The 25,747-nt window shown below is 48.6% G+C and overlaps 1 protein-coding gene across 2 annotated transcripts in view; it reads left to right on the top strand.

Annotated features, from left to right (window-relative positions):
* TBC1D1 (TBC1 domain family member 1) overlaps window positions 1-25,747 on the top strand; it is a 203,138-nt gene that overhangs the window by 154,821 nt on the left and 22,570 nt on the right. For both annotated transcript variants that reach the window (XM_081097673.1, XM_081097672.1), the window contains 3 exons: window positions 11,464-11,649; window positions 17,554-17,715; window positions 21,646-21,804. In XM_081097673.1, the coding sequence (XP_080953799.1) occupies window positions 11,464-11,649; window positions 17,554-17,715; window positions 21,646-21,804 (507 nt within the window). The remainder of the gene's footprint in view (window positions 1-11,463; window positions 11,650-17,553; window positions 17,716-21,645; window positions 21,805-25,747) is intronic.

The following is a 25,747-nucleotide window of genomic DNA, read 5'->3' as shown; positions in this document are numbered from 1 at the left end:
GACTCATTTCTCACCATCTGTGCCCCTTCCTCCCCTCCCCCCTCCCAGCACACACGCTTTCCAAGGGTCCTAGGAACGTCTTGGAATTTCTGAATCCATCGTGATGTTCTCTTTTCATTCCTGCACTTCACCAGGAGGGACCCTCTCTCTCTCTCTGGCAGTCTACGTCCTGGTCACCCTTCGGGACTTGGTGCTTGGCCATTTCCTCCCCGCTGCCCCTCCCCCAACCCACAAGAGGGTCAGGTCGGGCTTAGCACTTCCAGAGGTAGGTCCTCCACGCAGCCTCCTGTACTCCTCCTCCCCCACAGGCGGCTCTACCATTTCTCACACTGGCCTGTCAGTGGCCTACTCAGCTGTCTCCTTGGAGGCAAAGTTGGTTTCATTTCGTCACTGTTCTTGGGATAAATTAAATGAATGATGGATCAGAGGGGTGCTATATTGTGTTTTTTATCAAGCTTTATATGTATATGTATGTGTATGTATGTGTATGTATATATATCAGATATTTACATAGAGATATATGTAAAATTGTAAGTTCTGCATAATTAAGACTAAATCTGTCGACAAGAGCTGCGCCCCAGTCCCTTGTGCCTGGAATCACACGAGGGCCTTGTTTGCTTCTTTCTGCTTCTGTGCATGTGTTTCCTTGTCCTCTGTCTACTCCAGACCCAGCCTCTTCCTTCTCTCCCTTCTACTTTGTCTTTTCCAAGAGGCTCCAGGCTGCTTCTCTGGGCGCCTCTTGTGTATATTATCTGTGCTCAGGGGAGTGATTGTCAGCCCTCGGATGCCATTCTCAGAACCATGGAGCTCGGCTGAGGTTGCCTGGGGCCGGGGAGCATCGGGGAGCATAAAGGAGAGGCTGCAGGACCTGGCTGAGCAGGGAGGCTGGTGGAGCCTTCCCAGAGGGCGTGACCTTGGGGCTAAGCTTTGAAGGAGGAGGAAGGGAGTCAGCCAGACAAAGAAAGGCCAAAAGGGCATTCCAGCCATTGTGGGAGCGGCCAGCCCGCTCCGGTGCCTCCACGCCCCTAGTGACCGCAGGTCCCGGACTCACTAAGGCGGTGACCAGGGGCCTCCTATTGTTGGAGGGAACCCCTGGGACAGCTTGTGATTTTCTTCATAGAATACGTGTCTGTCTCCCCCAGTTTTCTTTTTTATCCCAGCCTGAGTCCACTTGTTAGATGCCTGCCCAACGGAAAGCTTTGGCAGGGTTAGCATACGTTAATGGTGGTAATAGACTCAGCACCATCTCAGTGCTCTCGAGGGTTTTTCATTTAATCCCTGCAGCCAGGCCGTGGGCGGTGGGCGCTGTTACTGATGAGGCCAGGCGCTTGCTTATTTCCTGGTTAGAAAGTGGCAGTGCTGGTGCGATTAGGTGCCTCCTCCTTTCCCTCTGGTTCCTTCCCATCACCCGGAGGCCCTGGCAGGAGCCAGCCTGGCCCCTGAGTTCCAGTCCTGGCTCCACCAACTAATTAGCTCTGGTCTCAGGCCTGACCATTGAGGGATCAAAACAGTCCTCGCTCATCGGGCGGCTGTGAGGACGAAATCCATGGGTGCTTGTATAGCATGCCTGGCGCGTAGTAAGTGTCAAAAAACAGGACTTTGTTCCTCTTTGAGTCTCAGGGTTTCCATCTGGGAAGGGAGGAGGGGTGGAGCTCAGCCATCGTCCAGTGCCCCTTTCAGCCCTAAGTTTCTGTGTTCCTTCAAATGCTGACCATTCCCCCCCACCCCCCACCCCCACCCCGCCACAGTCCAGAAGGCAGGAGGAGAGCAAGGGGGTGCTGGAGGGGAGTCCCGGACACACCCGCTCACACGTCCTGCTGGCACGGAGCCAGGGCCTCTGTGTGGTGCTTCCCCTCCCTGCCCCCTAAGGTTTCCCATAAAGCTGCAAGGACCAGTGTGAAATTCGGTGTTATATAAGCGGTGTGCCCGGAGCGAGCACACTATGGCAAAGATCAGCGTTTTATACTCCAACTGAGGCTGAATATTTGCTCCTCTTTATAGTTTTGTTGTTTCTAAACAAGAAACAAGAGCTCTGACATTCTGCCTTCTCAGAAAGTTCAGTATCATTCCCCTTGCAGATGCAAACACAACTGCCATTTATTGCAAAGGCTAATTTTACCCGTGCATTGAATAAACATGCATTAGTCTACGGCATTTTCTTGGTTCTTTTCAAGATTATGTAGGCGCGACTCTCAGAGCCACCATCTCCCCTCCACTGGGGACAGCAAAGCTCTTGGTGCCTGGCCTGTGCTCTCACAGCCCCGTTCTGGCCGGCCGACCAGAGCTCCCGGAGCACCTGCTGCCCCTGTTCTCCAGTCCTGTTCTCTTCCCTGGACTCCCCACCACCTTGCTGCCTTTCCATTGCCCCTTTGAGCTGAGTCCGGCCTTCCTGACTCCAAGTCGTCTTCATGGAGCCTGGGAAACTCTCCCGAATGACTGATTGAGGAGGGCGCAGGGATAAAGATCTGCAGGGCTCTTGCTTCTCTTTCCAGTTTCTGCATATCCTGGCTGCTCCTGTTTTTTAAAATGTGTGTGTTGGCCTCCCCATCACAGAACCTCACCTCCCATTCATCCCATCTCGGGCAGGGTTAGGCGTGCTCTTCTGCAATCGAGGCTCAGCCATTCTCGCCTGCTGTTTCCACATGCACACTGTCTGGTCTTCTGGTCATTAGCCAAAATGGGTTACGGAGTGGTTCATTGGGAGTCACCTGTACCCTTGTTTATGCTGCTCCATGTACCCACAATGGCCCCGTCATTTCCCCCATCTGAACTTGATTCTCGTTCTTCAGGGACCACCTCCGCTTCTAAAACCCTGATGCTGATGCTGGTAATGAGAAGGAGGGTAGTTGACATCCTCTGGAATGCATCTAGGTGTCAGGCTTGGTTTTTTCCATGTAGTTACCTAAACATTAAGTTTGTGCCCATAGTGATCCTGAGAGGTAGGCACTGTTACCTAAATTTTGCAGATGAGAAAACAGGTGGAAAGTGATGAGACCACCTGTCTGAGGCTAAGTACCTACCTAGATCAGTGGTGGAGCTGGGATTTGATCCCAGACGTCTGACTCCAGGGCCTATGCTCTCGACCTGATAAAAAAGCAATGCATTTTCTCTGCCGAACTTCTAGAACACTCGCAGTCATGTGCTTCTCTCAATCACCCTGTTGAAAATTTTAAATTATTATTAAACTAGAGGCCAGATGCATGAAATTCATGTAAGGGTAGACCTTTGCAGCCCCAACTGCTGGGGCCTTTGCAGCCCCAGCTGCCTCATGGCCCCGCCCCCCACACCCCCCGCCCGCACCGCCTTGGCCTGGCACTGCCCACATCTGTCGCCCCACACCCCTGATTCCCCAGTTCCACGGAGTCCCCCTATCGATCACCCTACAGAGGGTGGCCTGGGCCTCCCTCTTTGGGGTGATAACGGAGCTCCCCTGATTGATCGCCCCACTGGCCGGTGGCCTGGGCCTCCCTCTGGGGGGGGATCGTGGGGCAATGGCAGGCCCCTGACCAATCACATCACACCTGCCTTGGCTGGCCTGGCACCAGTGCGTGTCTTAGCGTGGTCATCTGGATGGTCATTCTGCTATTCAGCTGTTCGGTCGATTTGCATATTACGCTTTTATTATCATAGATGTATTGGGGTAACATTGGTTAGTAATAGCATATAAATTTCAGATGTACAAGATTATAATTTGACATCTGTGTACTCTATTGTGTGCTTACCAGCCGAAGTCTCATTTTCTTCTGTTCCCATATATTTGATCCCCTTTACCCACTTCACCCCCCATGCCTTTCCACTCTAATGACCACCATACTATTGCCTGTGTCTCTGATTTTGTTTGTGGTGTTTGTTCATTTGTTGCTTTCTGTTCTATATCCCACATATGAGTAAAATCATATGATTTTCCATCTGACTTATTTCACTTAAATAATACTCTCAGGATCATCCACATTGTCATAAATGGCAGCATCTCACCTTTGTTATGGCTGAGTAGCATTCCGTTGTATGTATGTGTGGCATCTTTACCCAGTTACCCATCAATGGGCAGTTAGGCTGTTTCCTTATCTTGGCTATTATAAACAATGCTGCAATGAATATCACCCTGTTGACATTTCAGGGACTGTGTCATATTCATATTTGCACTTCTAGCAGCAGGTGGCAAAAACTTTAAAATATTTCTTTTTTACCAAATGAATATTTTTTAAAAATGCTGTTTTCCTATAGCTGGGCCATCATACAGGACAATATAACTGTAGGAAAATAATGAAGTTCTTTGATGATTTTCCATAAACCATTTAAAGAAGTCCTGGTCGGGTTGTGCCATGACCTCAGAGCCACCTTGGGTTAATGGATCCCTTTGTTGGTGACTCTTCCCTGTGCACCTGCTGACTCCCAGGCACGGGACACGGCGGAGAACAGCCGTCTCCGCTCCCGGGTCTCGGCTCTGCTGGAGTGGAGGCACAGTGAGTTACTCGTGCTTTGTAAACAGTGTGGCGGCATCCAGAGAGGCCTGCCTGTTCCTTTCTTAAATCTAACGTTCGCATTACTTTGTTTTTTTTAAGAAATTTCCTCCAGCTGTGGGGAACAGCAGATGCTGCAGATGTTAGTCCCGTCGCCGTTAGCTTTCCTCCAGAGATTCAATGCTCAGTTTCAACTCGCGTTTCCAAAAACCCATTCATGTTGTTAAAACAGAGTTATGGAATAGCGAATTTTAAACATTTTCTCTTCTTCTGGCACGGGAGATCAGGGTTTTCAGGAGGGACCCGGAGAGAGTTATAAAATGCTCTATCGTGGGGCAGCAGAAAAAGCCAGAGTATTGGAGAGTGAGGGTCTGTCTCTTCATTGTCTTCCAGGGCACTCAGCCTGTGATTCACTCTCATGTCTGTGAGAGCAACTTCATGTCATGTCTGTAACTGCGGGTAAAAACTCGGTATTGCACTAGCCGGTTTGGCTCAGTGGGTAGAGCATCGGCCTAGGGACTGAGGGGTCCTGGGTTCGATTCCAGTCAAGGGCACATGCCTGGGTGGTGGGCTTGAGGCAGCCGATCGATGTTTCTCTCTCATCAGTGATATTTCTATCTTTATCTCCCTCTCTCCCTCCCTCTCCCTCCATCTCTGAAACCAATAAAAAAATATTAAAAACAAACAAACAAACAAAATAAAACAACAAAAAAAACCTGAGTATCGCTGTCTCATGAAAATATAGGGAAGGCGCCCACATGCATGTTCCAGTCTCTCTTGCTGGTCACAGCACTGATCACTATCTTAACAGCTACCCAGCGTAGATAAACATTTTATTAAATGTGGAAATAATATAAATAATTTTAGCAGATCCTATAATAGGTACCTCAAAAAATGTATTATGCCATTCCACAAATTTAAAATTGTGCCACCAGCACCACCAAATTGAAGGCAACAATTATTTTCTTAAGTTTCCTATATAATACCTTGAATTTTAATTATTGCCATTTAGATGTTGTACATGTGGCACATCCATACCGACAACGCAAGGTCACACTCCTCCCCTCGCGTTTGTGTTCAGGGCGAGAGTGGATGCAGCACAGGGTTGGAGAACGACTTGGCATCTGAAACATTGACACACCTGCACGGATCGTTTTTATGACTCTGAGGAGAATGTCCCAGCAGGGATTTCAGCGGAGGCAGTGGTCTCTCAGGCCCCTGAAGAATGGCTGGTTTTAAAGCTCTGAGAACCCATCGGGGGCTGCTCTTTCTGAAAGCCTACGGAGTTTAAGCGTTCTGCGTCTTGTCATTGCAGGAGGTGACAGAATAGTAAAACCTAACCCCAGGCTAATGTTAGTGTAGCCCTTGGTTTTGTGGCTTTGCAGACTTTATAAATATGTCTGTCCGCACCTGTGGTCTCCACGGTTGGGGCAGCTGGAGGTGAATGTCATTCCTCACATGTTGCACTGAGGGATCGGAGCCCAGACGGTGTACCTGTTTGCAGAGAGGGACCGGCCCAGTGGGCCAGCGCCGCCTCTGCAGCACTCAGCGTGCCCTTCCCAGCAGCCTCCCTCTGGGCGCCAGGCTCCCAGCGAGAATGGCAGCCGAGGAAAGAAGCCCGGCCCCCCAGTGTTGTTCTGGAGAATGGTGGGAACATCGGAGCAGCCTCTCCAGACCACCTAGCACCTCCCATCCGGGTGCATGAAAGGAGTCTGTGAATGCTGGTGGCAGTGGCCGAGGTTGTCCACGTCGGTAATGCTGTTTCCTAGCAGAACAAGGTGCTCAGATGACAGCTAACCAGCAGTTGCGCCTGGGTGCGTGAGTACACACCTCACAAAGCTGCACCCCAAACGCATGCACACGGGTGCAGACACGTGAGAGAGGTCTGGTAGCAGAGCTGTCGCCTGTCCCAGACCTGATCTTTCTGCACTGATAAGGAAACAGTGAATTAGCCAGGTCAGATTTAGAACAAACAGATATGTAACTGTCCTCTCGGATTGAATTAGCCAGGTCAGATTTAGAACAAACAGATATGTAACTGTCCCCCTCTTGTAAGTCACTGAGCTATTCTGTAACTAGGCTACTCTTAATATGAACAAAAGAGAACATACTTTTAAAAATTCTTGTTCATTATAAACTGTAACTTCAGTAATTGTTACCACATAAAGTAAACGTGGACGAAGCAGGTACGTTCGTACCTCTCCCCAGGGTTTAGGCGACAATAAGTGGCAGATTTTTAAAGTTCAGAATCGGATTCCCGTTGGGGGTGATCTTGCCCCTCTTCCTCCCCAGAGGGCATTTAGCAGTATCTGGGCATTTTTATTGTTACTACTGGGGTGGGCGGGTACTACTGGCACCTAGTGGGCAGTGCCCAGGATGCTGCTAACCATCCTACAGTGCCCGGAACATCACCCCATGGGATTACCCCTCCCTAATACGAGGAGTGCCGTGGCTGAGAAACCCTGCTGTCAACGGTGAGGTTTACTTGCCGATCTTTTCTGTGGGCTCACTGTGATTGAGTAATTCAGAGGTGAAGTTAGCATGAGCACTTGTAATCCTTTGCATCCTGCCCTTGGCCTTGGTACCCTGATCAAGGTTAGGACAAGCTCTGGCCATGTGTGAAGGCTTCCGTTCACACATGGCCAGGCAGCTGACAGTAGCAGCTTTTGGTCTGTGTCCTAGTGGAAACAGTGAGAGTAAATGAAGAGCTGACAGGCTAGTAAGTACACAGGGTCACAGGAGAGCATGGACCGTGAAAAGGTAGTGTGAGCCCCACCGTTCAGAGTGTTTGGAGAATCGCAGTGCGGCCGCCCCTGGGAGCTTGATGGCAATCCAGATGCCCAGGTTCCCCTCAGACCCGCTGAATCAGAGTCAGGGTTTTAGCAGGATGCCCCCAGGATGCTGTGCACCCAGAAGGCAGGGAGGCACTGGACACGCATTGTTTACTGTGGACGAAATGACACCGTGACTGCGACTCTGACTCTGACTAGTGGTATGACCTTGGTCAGTCGTCGGCAAACTGCGGCTCGTGAGCCACATGTGGCTCTTTGGCCCCCATTGAGTGTGGCTCTTCCACAAAATACCACGTGCAGGTACGCACGTACAGTGCGATTGAAACCTCGTGGCCCATACACAGAAGTCGGTATTTTGTGGAAGAGCCACACTCAAGGGGCCAAAGAGCCGCATGTGGCTCGCAAGCCGCAGTTTGTCAACCACTGATCTTGGCAAAGTTAACATAAACCCATGGCCCCTGGGTGGTTTGGCTGTAAATTGGGGCTATCATCGCCTTTCTCATGAGGTGGTGTGAGAATCAGACAAACTTATTTGTGTCAAGGACTCATCACGTGGTAAAAGCTCAGCAAACTGAGTTGTGACTGACAATAAGTAAAAGAAGGCAAGAGCAGAGAGCATTAGGGAGGTAGTTTATGCCTCAAACCCCACAATCGTCATCACCAAACAATGCTTGTACCCTCGGCAGATGGGATTTCTCTGAATAAGAAAACAGCAAAAGCTGGAGCTTCATAAGCTTCTATAGCCTGTGGTCCTTGTCAGCGACCCAGTTGGCAGAAATACATGGACCAAACAGCCTAAACACCTAGACGTCGAGCTCCATGAGCCGGCCTGAGTTACACCTGCTCTGTCCATTGCACTCCATTTGAGAGGAATGTAGCCGGAATTTTCAAGACACCCAGGAGAAAGGCTGCGGTAGACAGAGAAGATAAGTGTCGAGGAAGGAGACCGGGTGAGATGAGCCCTTGTCTTATTAGTAGGGTTTAAGAATGGGATAGAATGCCATATGATTTCACTTATTTGTGAATAAAATAAACAAACAAAATTGAAACAGACTCATAGATACAGAGAACAGACTGATGGTTGCCGGAGGAGCGGAGGTGAAGGACTGAGTGAAAAAGGTGAAGGGATTAAAAAGCACAAGCTAGTCATTACAAACTAGTCATGGGGAAGTAAAGTAAGCATAGGAAATACGTTGTAATGACTATGCATGGTGCCAGGCGGGAACTGGAAATATCGGGGGGAGCACTTTGTAAAGTATGTGATTGTCTAACCACTAGGCTGTACACCTGAAATCAATACAAAATAATATTGAATGTTAACTGTAACTGGAAAATAAAATTAAGAAAAAAATGTCTAACAAAAAAACAAAAAGAATGGCAAAGAATTGTCAGGTTAACTTCACCTACTATTTTGTTGACTGTCGGATGCGTGTGACACACACACAAACACACACACACACATGAAAGTGTGCTGACCCGCTACTCTAACCGCTGCCCCGTGCCTGTCATACACACACACACACACACATGCACACACATGTATGTGAAAGTGTGCTGACCTGCTACTCTAACTGCTGCCCCGTGCCTGTCATACACACACACCCACACACATACACACACACACACGTGAAAGTGCGCTGACCTGCTACTCTAATCGCTGCCCCGGTGCCTGTGTCATCAGCCGGGAGTCACACTGTTTTGGAAACGAGACTCTTTTGTGAACCAGTGGGAGTGTAAATACTTCCAACATGAGGTAAAGCAGAACTGGAATCATTATTGAGTGTCCAGCAGAGTTTCAGCAGCAAGATGGTAAAAGGAGGAAAAAAGGAAAGGGTTCAAATGGAAGACTTAGGCTGCAGAGTGGGATGAAACAAGAACACGACTCAGATTCCTTCTGAAAAAGGGATTAGAGTTGATCATATTCCACAGTGACCTGTGCATCCTGGTGTTTGTGGATTGATTTGTCTTCCAGGGGTTTTGTATTTTTCAATCTTTGACTTAAATCAGAACAGTTTAGCATTATTTTTCTTTAATTTTCTGATTATAAAAATTGTTTATTGTCATGCATTCAGAAAATACAGGAAATACAAAGAAGAATGACAAGCATGCCCAAACCCAGCACCTGCTTGTCCCTTCCTTTATTCATCAGTTATTTATAAAGTACCTGCTGGGTGCCAGGCCCCGTGCTTGGTGCGGGACAAATCCTCCCTGACAAGGTGGCTTTGTGGAGTCTTCTTAGAGCTTCCAGTTGTCTGGCTAGACAGCTAATAGGTTTACTATATTCTTACTGTGTGTCGTATCCTGTTTTAGGTAGTTTATAATATGTGTAGTAACTTGGTCCCTCTAGCACCGCCAATGAGGGAGGTGCTGTTATTCCCACTTGACAGATTGGGAAACTGAGGCACAAAGAAGTTAAGCAATTTGCTAAAGGTCACAGAATCAGTAAAGGCAGATTCTTGATTAAAACCCAGGCAGCCTGGCTCCAGAACCTGACCTATTAGTCACTGAACTGTACTGCCTTATCACATGTTATAATATACAGACAATTCTGATTCCTGCATTTATGTTGGCCATTAACATTTGAGCATCCTCCTGTACTGTACATGAACTGTGTGTATAACTTCTTACCTCTAAATGAAGTAGAATTTTAATTTACTCACTTGTTTAATAGGATCATAATGAAATAAGCATATATAGAAATGTGATGAAAAGCATTTAAATGCTACAGAGATCATTAAGATTTCTTAAGGCTTTTCATAATTTTTTATTTGATTTTTCTTTGTTTAATTTTATTTTCCAGTTATAGTTTACACTCAATATTATTTTGCATTAGTGTCAGATGTACAGCATAGTGGTTAGACAGTCCTATACCACATACAGTATCCCCTCCCCATCATAATTTTTTTAATCCAGTCATTTTAAGAGGAGTTAACATGGACAAGTTATTGTAGGAAATTAAACATTTTGTAGTTGTGTTTGATTTCATAGCAGGAAAATAAACGCAAATTCAGATAAAGGTAACGAGCGGCCGATGCCGACGACTGTTCTGGAAATGAGTCGCTCATGTGGAATTGCCTCGGAGCTTGCACTGGAGAGATTGTACATTGCGTTACGGGTGGTGTGAGGCTCAGGGCTTTCATGGCATGTGTTCACACCATGATGTTGTTTAGGTTCAGTTTAGACAGAAGTTCCCAAGGATGATTTGTGTCAGATGGGGCCACTCGGAGAGGAACTTGTGCTGCGGTTCAGAGCTAGTTACAAAGCTGGCAGGGGATGCTCTCCGTGCGTGTTGTTGGTATTTGTGAGTGGTAACATTGTGCACCAGCAACATAGAGTCTGCAGTTGAGAAAGGTACAGATTCATGAACTGTAAAGAGATTTCAGCTAATAAGTGGAAATTTAAAAATTGACTCCATAGGATACATTGGAACGGTGGGTACCCAGCGGAAAGCATGGGCTTCTGCGTTGGGCAGACATAGGTTGGTGCCCCAATGCCCCTGCGTATTCACTGAATGGCCCCAGGCAAGTCCCCTGGCTTCTCTGAGCCTTGGTTTCCTCTTCGTGCTAATGCCTGCCTTCTGGAATTGAGGGATTGAATGAGTACATAACACACCTGATACTGTGCCCAGCACTTGATAGAGGATTCGTTAATGGTCACTGTCATTATTTGCTGTTAAATATGTTTTAATCTTCTTTCCAAATACCTTTCTAAATACCTATAACAGAGTGGTTGAGCATGCATATGAAAGCAAGACTGGGTTCCAGTCCTGGCTCTACTACTTCCTACCTGTGTGACATTGGGAAAGTGACTTAAATTCCCTGTGTATCAGGTTGCTTTCTTTAAGACGGAATAGTTCTAGTACCCATGTCTTGGGGTGGTTGGGTGTTAAGTAAATGAATATACATCATCGTGAGCACCAGGTGAATGTTTGCTCTCACTACTAATGTACTCATTAACTCAGCAGGAGGTGTATTGCACCTTAAATAAGTAGGTGTCTTTGAACATTTCCTCAGCTTCTACAACGTTTGCTTGCTATTTACATGTTGTTAGATGTCTGTAGTTCAAACATAGTTTATTACAGTGCATATTAAGACATGAATCATCAGTTTGGGTAATACCACGTGGTGAGGAGAATTTTCCGATTTGGCAACATGTTTGAATATAAATTGTTATTGAAAAATGACCGTTCTGAAATGTCCTTTTCCCTCCAGATTATTCTGAGCTGGGAGAGCTTCCGCCGCGGTCTCCGTTAGAGCCCGTCTGTGAGGATGGGCCCTTCGGCCCTGTCCCGGAGGAGAAGAGAAGGACATCGCGCGAGCTTCGCGAACTGTGGCGCAAGGCGATTCTACAGCAGATCCTCCTCCTCAGGATGGAGAAGGAAAACCAGAAGCTCCAAGGTTGGTTTGCCATTCTTTAGACCTGGCAGGCCTGGTGATCAGAACTTATCTCGGCTTGAAAGTGACATCGCAGTAGACGTAAGCATGCTGCCTTTCAAAGGAAGCAAGACACGCCCACGTGCAGCACTTCACATACGACTGTACAATTACATAGACGTAAATATCTGTGAATCAGTAAAATGAGCACCACTTTTTGGAGATCTAATGATCTCACTCACTGTATTAGTTATCCCTATATGGCCATTTTTAGCATAGTGCTAGAACTTCTGAGAGACCACCTGCAAATGTAAGCTTTAACCTCCTAAAAGTGGGTTTTGTTTTGTTCTCTCTTTCCCTGTGTTGCCCTCAGCCAGAGTCTGTGCCTCGATGTTGTATGTGAACTAATTCCACATAATCACTAACTTCATAACCTCACTCTGTGTGCGTGTTTAGTGAGCTGCAGGTGTAACCTGAAACGTCAACATTAGCCGAGCTCTACCTGTGTGATATCAGGGTGTTTATGTAGCCAGGCTCACTCGGTCCTGAGGACGGCTCCAGGGTATTACTCGGAAGAAGAAAGGAAAGTAAAGCCCAGAGAAGCTGAGCAACCTGCCCAGGGGCATGTCAGGATCCAAATAAGCCGTGAAGTTTGAAAGCTTAGGTTTTGTTCATTTCCTGTTTCTATGCTGTCACTTGAAGCAATAAGTATTATTTTCGAAGTAGCTAAGAGCTGAGTTTATGTTCCCTGGATGGTATAATGGAAAGAACATGGGACTTGGAGTGTAGAGAGCGGCCTGGCCATAAACTAATGAGGAATTTGATGAGGGATTCTGGACATACCCTCAGAGGGAGCCGGGGCAGGAGTCGGCCGGGCCGTCACTCCCAAGGAGGTTTTGGAATTAGAGTCCAGCGGTCTCCCTTTAGCTGTGGTTTTCAGTTACCTGTGGTCTGGAAATATTAAATGGAAAATTCCAGAAATAAACAGTTCATAAGTTTTAAATTGTGTGCTGTTCTGAGTAGTGTGATGAAACCTTGAGCTTTGTCCCACTCCATCCTGCCCGGACATCCATCATCCCTTTGTCCAAAGTTTCCTCGCTGTCTACACTACTTGCCATAAGCCATTCAGTCGCGGTTTTAGTCATCAGAGCCACCGTCACGGTGTCGCAGTGCTTGTGTTCAGGTCGCCCTTATTTCACCTGATGATGGCCCCAAAGCACCAAGTGGTGATCCTGGCAGTTCGGATGTGCCAAAGAGAAGCCCAAAAGTGCTTCCTTGCAGTGAGAAGGAGAGTTTGTACAGGAAAAACATAGTGTCTGTGGTGTCCAGTACTCTCTGTGGTTTCAGGCATCCCCTGGAGGTCTTGGCACCACCCCCTGTGGATAAGGGGGGACTGCTCTACATTTCATTGAACTTCCTCCCTGGTTGTCCATCTTCATCTTTTAATAACGATCTTGCTGTTTGTAAGAAGCTGAAAGTCATTAAGACACTGGATTTGATTAATATGGTTCATAGTCCAGATAAGTCTATTATCTTTGACCAAATACAAGAAATGAAATAGGAAGTAATAAGACCTTTTGATATGAAAGTGGCCCAACCGTTGTAAGAGGCTGCTTGTGGACGTAGACTCAGTATCGAAGCTGAGTGAGATGGGCCGTTCCGTGAGGGTGCTGTCAGTGCTAGGACTTCTCCCAGCTCCATGAAGGCGATTCATTCTAAAAGCAGTGATCTAAAGGAGCTTTGATGGGGATGGCATCACTGAGTGTGTCATCAGTTGAGTGACAGCACCCATGTTCCTGAGCATGTTGGTTGAGATTTTTGTTGAAAGTGAAAGACAGTCGTGTTTATCAGATAGATCATAAACCTTAGTGCCTATCCTGGTTGACTGTGCAAATGACAGCCACGGAACATCAGGGCTCCCCTGTGAAACAGGAATGGTGCTGGCTGGCCTGGGAATGATGGGAAGAATCATGACTATCATTGACGAGATCAGGGTACCAGAGATGCAGAGCTCCTGTGAAACTGTGTAAATGGCGACTTGCCTGACCAGAATGAGCTGGGACATTTCCTGAGGTCACCTGGAACACCTTGCTGCCAGCTGTATATGTGCACTGGCCCCACCCACCACCTTTCCACTGCTTCCTCATTTCACCTGCAGCATTCAGTCCCGTGTGGCCTTTCGTTTTTACTGCTGGGATTCATTTCTCTTTTCAGTTCTGTGAAGTTCAACACGTGTTTACCTTTGAGGTGAAAGCACAGTAAGCTTGCTAAATATAATTTAGAAAGCATTGCATCAGTATGTACAGTACCTATATTGCTGCGAAATCATCATCAGTAAAAGCCTGATTGTGAATTGCTCAAAAAATATTTAATAAGCTGTGTTGGGGTGGGATAGGGGGCAGGGTTTTGTCATTAAATACAGAAGCAAGACTTGATAAGAACTTATCAGGGAATGTACTGTGTGCTAGAGAGACAGCCATTCTATTGCTCCCCCTCACACCCCCCAATTGCTTTTACAAAGGAAAGTTAAATTGCAGCTGGGAGTGGCTCTTAAAATTGATCACGGGTTCAGGCCAACTGGCAAGCTCTTTGGAAAAGATACTAAAGAAACACGTATGAGGTCCTGCCTACCGCTAAGCCTAGTTCCTGGCTTTTGCATATATGGTCCAAATATTATTACGGTTCTGGAAACATTGCATCTGAGAAAGAACCAAACAACGTCATTGAAACCTGCCTCACTCGCTGTAGAGTGTAGACAGGGGGAAGCTGAATTGTAATTCCCCCCGTTAAACAGCTTATTTTTTCAGTGGTGTTGGGACTAAAATGCATCCCCAGCAGTCCCCCGCATGCCCCTCTGCAAGGCCATTCTCCCTCTTATAAATGAAGATGCAGGCAGCCTCCTGCCAGGCAGCAGGGCGTGGTTCAGTGCAAGCCCAGCTCTTGGTCAGCACGTTACTGCTTGTCGGACCAACTCTCATAGTTCGGCATTTCTTGTTTGAGATTAAAATGGTATTACATCTGCATAGTGACCCATCGAATTTGGAATTTTAATTGAGTTGTAATTGAAGATATTTTTAAAAGGTTTTCCCCTGGTTAAACAAATGTTACATGTTGGTTGTAAAAATATTAAACAATGGGTGCAGTTTTTCCAAAATCTCCACAAGCTCGGGGGTCATTTAATTACTGAGGCTCCCAGCCCCCTAGCCTTCCCTTTCTAAGCTTTCCGGAGGCGGTGGCAGTCGGAAGAGTGTTTTATCTGTGGAAGCGGTTGCTAACGGCGCAGAACTGGGAATGGGCAGCCACAGCCCACCCTACGCAGGGGACATAAATCCGATCTGAACGTTAGTCCAAAGTCCAAGTGAGCTCACACGTCCATGTTAAATGATAGCAAGTGGTTTCGATGACTCTCGTGCAGTCCTGGTTTCCCCAGCCCCAGAAACTCACCGACATGGGACTGTAGACCCTTATTCACTATTTCAAACAGTTTGGTCTCATATCTAAAAGTCTTGTGTTGGCACCTTGACTTTTGTCACAGGCCGGCACCATCTGCCTCGGTTGACAGGGATTTTGGAGGCCACTGAATTTAGGCAGCAGTGGTGTCAGGGCCAACAGCTGGGTGTTGCCTGGCCAACAGCAGAATGAATGGATTAAGCCTTTCCAGCTGAATCTTCTGGCCAGACGCTCCCAACCTGTTGACCTCAGAGCCTGTCTCTTGTGTTGCTTGCCGGGCTCTTCAGTGTAGCCAGACGCTCCCAGGCAGAGTTCACGGCCAGGGAAGTAAATGTGTGTTGGCTCCGGCAGCACTATGCTGCTTGCATTAGGCAAGGTTAGGCCTGACCCGATTTGCCACGGGGGTTAGTTCAGTGCTAATGATACCTTCTGTGTTTCCTCACAGCCACAAAAAAATCTGGGGTTGACATTTAAAAAAAAAAATTTGAACTCCACAGACCTAGGGAATTGTTTAGCAGGACCTTGCAAATTCCTCAGAGTAAGAAGGAAAAGAATAGAGATACTAGCTGAAAAATAGTAAAAAAATAGGAGAGCGCTAGGCCTGAGCCACTTGCTACCCACCAGCCAGTCAGTAACCTTGTCAAGCCCTTAATCGCTCTGAGCTCCAGTGACTGTGTCCATGAATGAGGGGCTGAACCAGGGGTCTCTGTGGGCCTCTGCAGCGCCCTCTTTTGTCGTATTTGTACGGGGTGGCGGTAATTGGGCCGGTTAGGTACCAAATCCATGCGTCAGAGGAATAAGGTCCGCCACCAGGGTCCCGTTAGTTAGCCAGATTTACTGCGTTAGCATTTGCTTAATTTCTAACTCGGGAAAAGAAAATATTTTGTTTTATATCATCAGCACTTAGTTTGTAAAGCAACATTCTGTGCCTTTCACTGTCTATAGTTTTGATAATATAATTTGTGGCGCACGTGCGAGTGAGCAGGCATTTTGTGCATGCTTGGTCTATTTCATCTCATGAGCTACTCAGTGAAGTAGCTGTAATTCCCATTTTATTTATTTATTTTTATTTAATATATTTTTATTGATTTCAGAGAAGAAGAGAGAGGGAGAGAGAGAGAGAAACATCAATGGTGAGAGAGAATCATTGATTGGCTGCCTCCTGCACGGCCCACACTGGGGATCGAGCCCGCAACCCGGGCATGTGCCCTGACTGGGAATCAAACTGTGACCTCCTGGTTCGTAGTTCGATGTTCAACCCCTGAGCCAAGCAGTCCAGGCTGTAATTCTCATTTTAAAAGTAATAGGACCTGGTGTTCAGAACCAAAGCAGTTTAAAGCCAGAGGGCTTTGGATCCTGCCACCAGCACTTCTCACAGGGCACAGGAAGGACCCTGCTCAGTCTGGTTCTCCTCCAGAATGAAACGGGGTTGGGGTGGAGAGTGTGTATATATGCAGGGAGTCGGGGAACACACTCGTGAGGTGTGTGCACTGACTTACCAGTGTCTGTAGGGCGAAGAGCAACTTTATGCCAATAAACTTGACTACTTAGATGCAACAGACAAACCTCTAGAAAGATACACTTGACCAAAAACTGGTAAGTGCCGATCACGGGAGCAAAAAGATCTGAGTGGCCCCGTATCTATTAAAGAGATCACATTTGTACTGGAAATCTTTCAGTGAAGAATACTCTAGGCTCAGATAGCTGCCCCAGATTCTAGAAAACATGTACGGCCCCTAATTGACCCAGGCCTAATCCCAGAGAAAATGTGTAATCCCTGGCTGCAAGCTTCGTAACCCCATGAGGCCGGGTCCCAGGGCCACTCTGCCTCCTGCTCCGGGGCTTTGGGGAAGCTACTCAGCCTCAGAGGGACATTCAGATCAAACGTTACTAAAGATAAAGTCCATAAGACATGTAGTATTTGTCGTCATGAAGAAACTGAGTTCACCAGCTCTGCCAAAGTCTGTGTGTTGATGTATACTTAGCCCTATATCCTACCTGCTCTCCTGATAAACACACAGTCTGGATCCCCAATGTGATGTGGAGTGGACTCGGTATCTAAATAGGATTTAGTGCTTTTAGGTAGAAATTAGGCCGTTAGTTTCGATCTTTCTTAGAACTGTCCATTTAAAATCTTCCTGTATTGACCCCCCCCTGCCCCACTTTGGTGGTTTAGGTATGATTCTTCTTCGTAAAGCTTTAAACGGAAGAGGGTTGGTGGGAAATGCTAGCTACCCTCACGTGTGAGGAGACGCGTCTGAAGAGTTTGCATCTATTCTGTGTTGTTCCAGGAAGCAGAAACAGGATGCTCGGTAGAAGCCTGTAGTCTTCTAGAAGGTTTGGCTGGACATGAGAAGGAAGGGTCCTTGGAGAGCCTCTCTCAGCTTAGATAACGTTTTCTGTTCGGCAGCCACAGGTGGCAATAAAAGACACGTAGCCGTGGTGTTCGCTAACGTGCTCTTAAATGATCTGTTGTAGCTTCCAAAAACGACCTGCTGAACAAGCGCCTGAAGCTTGATTATGAAGAGATCACGCCCTGCCTTAAAGAAGTGACGACGGTGTGGGAAAAGATGCTTAGCACGCCAGGAAGATCCAAAATTAAGTTTGACATGGAAAAAATGCACTCGGCTGTTGGGCAAGGTGAGCCTGCCTGGGAATCAGTCCAGCAAACCTCACCCCTCACTGATGGTTGGGGAGAAGTATGAAATTTAAAAAAAGAAATGTTTACGTCCAATCTCACCCTTTGTTCTCATTCTTTAATTAATCTGTTTCCAGATATCTTAGTTAATTGAGGCGACTTTCATTACCACTCGCGATTCCTCTTAAGTTAATCAATTAAAATGCCCAGGAAACAGTGAGTAGACGGAGGAAAACCCAAGGACTTAGTTGGCTACAAACTCGGTAACACTCTGAGATGTACCCTGAGGTCAGTAGTAAGCTGAGAACTAGCTGTGTGGCTTCCCTCCTCTCGGGAGACAAATAGAGCGTTGGACACAGACTTCAGACAGGTCATCCCAGGTTCAGATCCCAGCCCTCCTAATTTACAGTGTGATCTTAGGCAGATGACTGAACCTCTCTGAGCCCCACTTCCACATGGTACCAACAGAGGTTGCGGCGAGGAGTAAGCGAGCTGATACCAGGGACTCACAGCAGTGTCTGCTCCGCCCAGAGGCCCTGGAGAGCGGGCAGCTCTGCTATTTTTTTTATTTTTATTTTTTTTAGTGTGGTCTGCTGACCGTGTACCAGTCCGAACTGTTACTGGTCCAAGATGAGTACAGAACTTAGACTAAGTCTTTAGAAACTTTTCTGGCAATTTGACAGATCCTAATGAAAAATAGTGGACTTTCATTGTCCAGCCTTTCTCCCCCGCCTCATTTTATTTTTCTACTAATTCATTTTGTGCTGTTTTATAAAAGTATCAGTGTGCTGTGGATTGGAGAATCTGAAAAGAAAAAGCTGGTCCTCCGTCACAGATAAATGGGGAAGCACCATGTTAGAGCTTAACTTCAATGATTATCAATGATTATCAGTGTTCAAGTGAAGAAGCGGCCATTCCTTTTAAAATGCATATGAGTGTCTGCTGGCGAGGGTGGGGCTTTGTGAGTCTAATCTGATTCCAGGGCTCCTGGGATCTGGCCAGTCTAGTCACGATAACCAAGTGTTTAGAAAAAGGGTTGCAGATACATATAAACCTTACGGTTTTCTGCTGACTTCATTAGCTGATCAATGGGAGAAGATACACAGGCATCTTTCATCTCTAAGGGAGTAAGGGGGCAAGTGGTTTTGCGCAGTAGTCAGTTAGGCATTACCTAACCTTTATCTGGGTTTCAACAGCATCCATTTTAGTAACACACAGTCATTACTAGTTATGACTTTCCCTTCCTGTGGGTAAGGAGGCTTGGACTTCGAGCAGTTGAGTAATGGCCAGAGCTGGTCTCCCACCACTCCCCCTCCCCACCCTCCCCGGTCTGGGCAGCGTAGGCCCTGCCCGTGGTTGAGCCGCCCGTCTGTGCTGTTCTCTGAGATCAGAAATGCGGCAGGTGGGGACGCAGGTTGCAGATGGGCCAGGCTCCCTGTGTGAGCTCTGGCAGGTGTCCTCACCCTTCTGGGCTCTGGCCTCCTGGCTGCTAGAAGGGAGGCATGGACCAACAGAGGAGCTCAGAGCTCTCTTCCAGTTCTCACATAGAGGTTGCTGGAGGCTCGCCATTGCACCCCATGGCCCTAGATCGCTGTTTTGAAAAAGGAGGAAGAAGAGAAAAGAATGAGTTCGTTCTTTCCCTTTTCACTGTTGACTACATGATGGTCTTCAGGTGGCTTTGCTTCTGCAAAAGGTAAACCACCGGGGCCTCTGACAGCTGTTCCAGATGTGTGACTTTCTTAGAAGCCTTACGCCTGGATATACTGGTTTTCATCATGCATTTTTACGGGGGTGGAGGCTACTAGAAATACTGTCAGTACCTGGACCCTGTGCAGTGGAGTTAGGGATAAGTGGTTGAACAATGTGGGTGTACCGAGGTGAGCTGAGGCTAACCTGGAATTCCCTCATGTGTTCCCGACATTGCCACATTGCTTTCCGTGGCAGGAACTGTATCTCTAACTGTAAAAGGGGCTTTGTCAATTATTCAGCCGGTTTCTACACATAGGATTTAATTACTCCAAACAAATGGCCACAGTCTGTCTTGCAGTTCAGAATAAAAGGATGAGGTTAAGTCAGAACCACACCTTCGGCCTTCCAGGTAGAGGCCAAGTCACCTCCAAGCCCTTAAAAGAAAAGACAGTCCCCGTATGGGTGAGAGCCCCTAAGTGATGGAGATGAAGGGATTTATGAACTTTCCAAGTTAAAATGGGATCAGAGCCGCAGGATTAGGGTGTCAGCTTGGGAGAAGGAAGAATAGTTCTGGGGAATTTTAAATATTCCAAAGTTTAGCTTGGGTTTAAACGGTTCCTTTAATGATTTATTTAAATGATCTCATTTAATGAATACAAGATGTTAAGTAGAACTTTATGAACTGGAGTGTGCTTTTCTAGGAGTGGGATTGCAAAGCGGCTGGCTACCTGAGCAGTGGGCAGTGTGGGCCGGATGCGGACTGCTCACCTCTGACCCAGCAACGCCATATATAGAAACCTCGATGCTAATCAGTCAGCAGGGTTCTGCGGTGGGAAAGAATGCTCATTGTGGCATTGTTTAAAGGCCAAAAACTAGAACCGAGCCAGAATCCCCAACCATGTGACCACACCCATGTCTTACTCCCTGAAAATGACGGTGGATTTGTACTGATGCAACAGAAGGAGTCGCTAAATGAAAGAAAAAGGCACAGCGTGCTCTCGCGCCCCGTTGGGCGTGTGTCTGTAGGAAAACATCCCGAGGTGTTCGCAGCCGTCTGAGTAATGAGCAGGATGGCCGTGCCTCTGGTTCCCGGGCACAGCCCTGCTTCACAGCTTGTCCAGCGAGAGAATCAGTACCCTGCCTCCCCGTTGCTTGCAGAGCGTCGTCCTTTGGGTGGTGATTTATGTAGTCACTCCAGCGACGGGTAGTTTTAATTTTCTTCTTTATGCCTTTCCAGAAGTGTTTGGTTTAAGTAGTGAGCATGTATTACTTTTCAAGTCGCAAAGGCGTTCACATTTGGGTGGGAGGTGGCCGCCTGTCCTCCCAGAACCCTGCCTGCAGGTCCTGGCTGGACGCCCCCAGGGTTCTCCTTGGGTTAGGAGAGGAGGCACAACCGAGTGTGGGAAGGTTACTCCAGGGCGTTCTTAGCAAACACGTTGGCTCCACTGTGCATGACCCTTTGTTTTTAAAGAACAGACCTAAGCTTTCTCTTAAATACCAGAATGCGTGGTACTGTCCAGCGACACACAGCCTGTGTTTTTTTCCTTCAAAAAATAAAGGTCTGATAAGTTTACTGGGAACGATTTAGTAATAAGAGGAAATTGTTCATCTCATAATTGGGAAAACTTCCCAGTTGGAAAAAAGCTATTTGGTGAAAAGCCCCACTATAAATCACTTAACATGTTTTTCAGGATGCATTTCTGCATTTCGTTCTTTTTCTTTTTTAAAAATGCGTTTTTATTGATTTCAGAGAGGAAGGGAGAGGGAGAGAAACATCAATGACGGAGAGAATCATTGATCAGCTGCCTCCTGCACGGCCCCCTTGCACAAGCGAAAGATTCTGTGAAATCTGATTTCCTTCATGTCAACGCACTGGGGTCACGTCGCTTTTATGAGATGACGTTCTGTTACATGCTTGGCCTTCTTTCTCAGGGCACGATGGATCAGCACCAGATAGGGGCTCCTACCACCCACCGTTTATTCCTGGGAGATTCTAGCATAATCCAAAAGCATGTATATATGGAAGGTGAAAGGAAAGTGGGAGGGGGTGAGGGGGAAGATGGGGGGTGTAGAGGAAGGAAGGAAGGGAGAAAATAGGACAAAATTCTAGTTGCTTCCTATGCTGCTAGTTGTCATGGAACAAGAATTCAGATCGATGGACTAAAACACAGCTCGTTTTTATTATTAAGTGGGATTCTGTGCATAAAGTCCCTCTGTACTCTCTACCCTCCCCACCCCCGAAGGTGTGCCACGTCATCACCGGGGTGAGATCTGGAAGTTCCTCGCCGAGCAGTACCACCTGAAACACCAGCTTCCCCGGAAACAGCAGCCCAAGGACACGCCGTACAAAGAGCTCTTAAAGCAGCTCACCTCGCAGCAGCACGCCATTCTCATCGACCTTGGTGAGTCTGCAGATCGATGCGACGCGGAGGTGCATGTGGCACCCGCCGGAGAAACCCGGGAAGGCTGCCCGAGATGTTTAGTGACCTGCCTTCAGGTGTAGCAGGCCAGCCTTGCTACCAAGCCTTTCAATTAAAACAGCCCTGGCCGAAACCGGTTTGGCTCAGTGGGTAGAGCGTCGGCCTGCGGACTGAAAGGTCCCAGGTTCGATTCCGGTCAAGGGCATGTACCTGGGTTGCGGGCACATCCCCAGTGGGAGATGTGCAGGAGGCAGCTGATCGATGTTTCTCTCTCATCGATGTTTCTAACTCTCTATCTCTCTCCCTTCCTCTCTGTGAAAAATCAATAAAATATATTTAAAAAAAAAAAACAAAAAAACAGCCCTGGAGTAATCAGGGTGCCCTGGCCACGCACACATGGAAACCTCTGTCCCTCCCCGGGCAGCTGCTAAGCCTGCGCAGCATGCTGGGGGTGGGCACGAGGGCTCCAGGCATGACCGTGGTTCAAGCCAGTCATTCACGTATCAACAGGCGGCTTTATAGCCGAACGAAGGAGCGTCTGGGGAGACGCGAGTGCCAGGGCCGAGGCCTGGTGTAATTACAGGAGATGTTCCCTAGCCTTTCCTGCTTCCCAACAGGGTTATTAGAAAGGCTGCAGAAAGCAGATTGTGTGCGCCTGGGGCAGCTTTATTTTGGAAAAGGGTAGGTATCACGTCTCTTGAGTAGCTTGGGAACGACTCCGATGGGAACGAGGGATTGGACACGCGCCGCTGCCACAGGGAAGAGCGCCTGTGATGAGGATGTAATTACGAGGCACAGAAGAGCCCCTGGCTTGTCCGAGGCGCATGGCGGTGGCGGGTGCGTCCTCTCTCAGGGCCTCTGTCTCCCCCAGCGGCAGGGCTCCCGGGAGGCCTGTGGGAACCCAGCCCTGCCGCTTTCAGAGCGTGTGGCCCTGCTTCTCGAATGTTCATTCTGGCTGCTGCCGCCACCTGGGACTTGCCGGAGCGGCCGCCGGAGCTTCAGGCCTGGCTCTCCGGGTCCCGCAGCAGCCAGTGGGAGGAGGCTGTTCCCAGGAATCGGGAGCTGGGTCAGCAGCGTCGGGTCTTTCCTGTCCAGCCACACAGCAACCCTCAGGGTCATTTTCCTAAATGTCGCTCCTGGTCTAAGCTCAGATGTCATCTCTGAGAAACTGGCCCTGGCGTAGCCTCTTCGCCCACCTTCTGGCTGGATGAGATGCCTCTGCTAAGCCATCTGTCCCACCCATACCTGCCCCCCCACCCCCCCGGGACACTTACCACATCCACTAGTGCTACAGTTGTCAGTAGCATTCACAGCTAATACTTAACTACCTTACACCAAGTGTGTGAGACGTTTGCTTCAACCACTTTCTGTCACCCTCATAGCGCGGTCAGGTAGCTGTTACTCTGTCCCTGTTGAGAGCTGAGAAAATTGAAGTGCAGAGAGAGGGGGGAGCACCTCGCTCCCAGGGACACAGCCCGAGCTGCTGAGCACCCTGCACTCCCCACAACTGCCCTCGGTGCTATGGCAGCGGCAGCAGCTTTTTTCTTTTTTAAATATGTTTTTATTGATTTGAGAGAGAGAGGGAGAAGGAAAGATAGAAACAGCCATGAGAGAGGAACATGGTCAGCTGCCTCCTGCATGCCCCCCACTGGGATCCAGCCTGCACCCGGGCATGTGCCCTGACCGGGAATCGAACCGTGACCTCTTGGTGCCTGGGTCAGGTTGACGCTCAACCGCTGAGCCACACCGGCCAGGTGCAGCAGCAGCTTTTTCATTGCCGTTCTCCCCATGGGATGCCAGCCCCTGTGGGCCGGACTGGGGCTGTTTCCCCTTGGCTGCCCCAGCTCCGAGGACAGAGCCTGCCACATGCTCCATGTGTCTTTTGAGATGCTGAAGAGGAGGCACTGCACTAGCACCTCAATCTCACATGACCCCCACAACAGCCCTGAGATAAGAAATGAGGAAACCGAGGCACAGACAGGTCAAATGGTGACCATGGTCACACCGTTTCACTGGCAGCCTGAACCCACTGTGGCTCTGTGTTATCAGGGCCCCCCTGAGCCCAGGATCCCGCGTGTTCCCGTGGAGATGCATGGCTGGGTGAAGGGGATGCTGACAGGCCGTGGTTACACCTTGGGGACAAAGTGGCGCTGGTGCCCGTGTGGCCCACTGACCCCGAGCAGAGCAGTCCTGTGAATTGGCAATAGCCCTGTTTGCTAATGTGATGAGTAACAGGAAACATGACATCATGTTCCTATCATGTGAAATGAAGTGAAAAATGAATTCAGAGTAGGAGGTTGAAAGGGAGGGAGCACAGTTTCTCTGTGCCCTCCCCCCCCCCCCGCCCCCCCAGCTTCCCAGGATCAGGGGAGGACTGGGGCGCATGCTTCCCCTCCTTTATTTGAACGTCCTCTTCTCTTAGCTTTCCTCTCCTTCTTCCATGGCCGCTCAGATGTAATCACTTTCTGCAGGGGAAGGAAGATGCCAGCTCAGCATGGGGCCTGGGGCCCTCTCTCTGGGGAGCTGTCTGCCATGGCCACACCCAGGGTGGCCTCCCCCGCCCTGAGGCCTGCTGTAGCCTTTCCCTCAGCCAGCGAGAGGCCTGTGGGAGCTGAGGGTGGGCCTTTCTCATTCACAGGCAGGGCCAGGCTGCATGCACGTCAGCTCCGTGCTGCTCGGCTCCCACCCCCGGGCCAGCTGCAGCCACCTCCCTGAGAGCCCTGCCCCTCTGTCCACTTCCCTCCCTGTCCTCCAGACTCCTTCCCAGGCGGAAAGAAGCTCCGTTCCCAGCAGTGCAGTTCCCAGTAACCTCAACATCTCTCCAGGCTCTATCCAGGGACCTGCAGGGCCGGCCTTCTCTCTGCACTGGAGCTGGCAAAGACTGTGTCCGTCCGGTGGCTCCAGGGAGCCGCTGCCAGCTCTGCTCGGCCGGTGCAGGGAGGCCTCACTTCGAAGTGCCTCCACGCGGCCCGCTGCTCCCCCCACCGCTCACCAAGAGGAGGCATTCGCCAAGGCAGCTGTTTAGTCTACGCTTCCTGTTTAGTCTGCACCAAGGCGAACGGAGGGCCCAGGAAAGGTGGATAGTGCAGAGCGAGACAAATCCCATTTCAGTGTTTCTTCAAAAGCGACATCCGTATTCTGGCCAGAAGAACAGAATGCTTGTTGGTTGGACATCTTCTGAGTTTTCATGGATCTTTCTTTTCCTGCTTCTTTATTTACTTTGTAAAATTAGATGTTAGTCTCATCAACTTTTTTGCAAGGTTTTTTTCTTATGAAGAGTAAGACTAATAGACTGTAGTTGGGCAGTGTTTTATCGTTTGGGAACGTTCTCTAGCTCTGTCGGATCTGAACTCTATACAGCCCTGTGTGAGCGTGGGCACCTGTTACTCCACTTTTGGGTGACGAAGGGGGCCCAGAGAGATCAAGTCCTTTGCCCAAGTTATAAGCTACTGAGTGGCAGAAAGTGCTAGAATGTAGGTCTTCTTAGTCTCCGGTCATGTCCTTCCAGGATACCGTATTGTTCTGTCTAGTGCATACCCCACAGCTTTCCCTCCCAGACTGAGGTGGTGTAAGGCTCCCTCAGAGCTGACCACACCCAGCCGGGTCTGCTGGTGATTCTAAGGACCAGCCCATCCCTACTCTGTGTACATGGTGCTTGCTCTCCTGGGTCTGCTTGGAGGCTGGGGGTGGGGGGTAGGGGGTCGGGGTGGGGTAATGGAGTGAGGAGCTTCCTGTGTATTTCCAGTCCCTCTGAGAAGCTGCAGAAAGCAGTATACTTGTGCGGTCAGCGTGGTAGCGTGTGTGTCTGTCGAGCACTTGGATATGGCTGGTGAGCACTCACATGTGCCATCAGTACAGAATACACTGGGTTTCAAAGGCTTAGTATGAAAAAAGAATGCAAAATGTCTCCATCATTTGTATATTG

The sequence above is a fragment of the Myotis nattereri genome (assembly GCF_964212035.1).
Source record: "Myotis nattereri genome assembly, chromosome: 1".
NCBI classification, from domain to species: Eukaryota; Metazoa; Chordata; class Mammalia; order Chiroptera; family Vespertilionidae; genus Myotis; species Myotis nattereri.
This window is presented reverse-complemented; position numbering and strand designations above follow the sequence as displayed.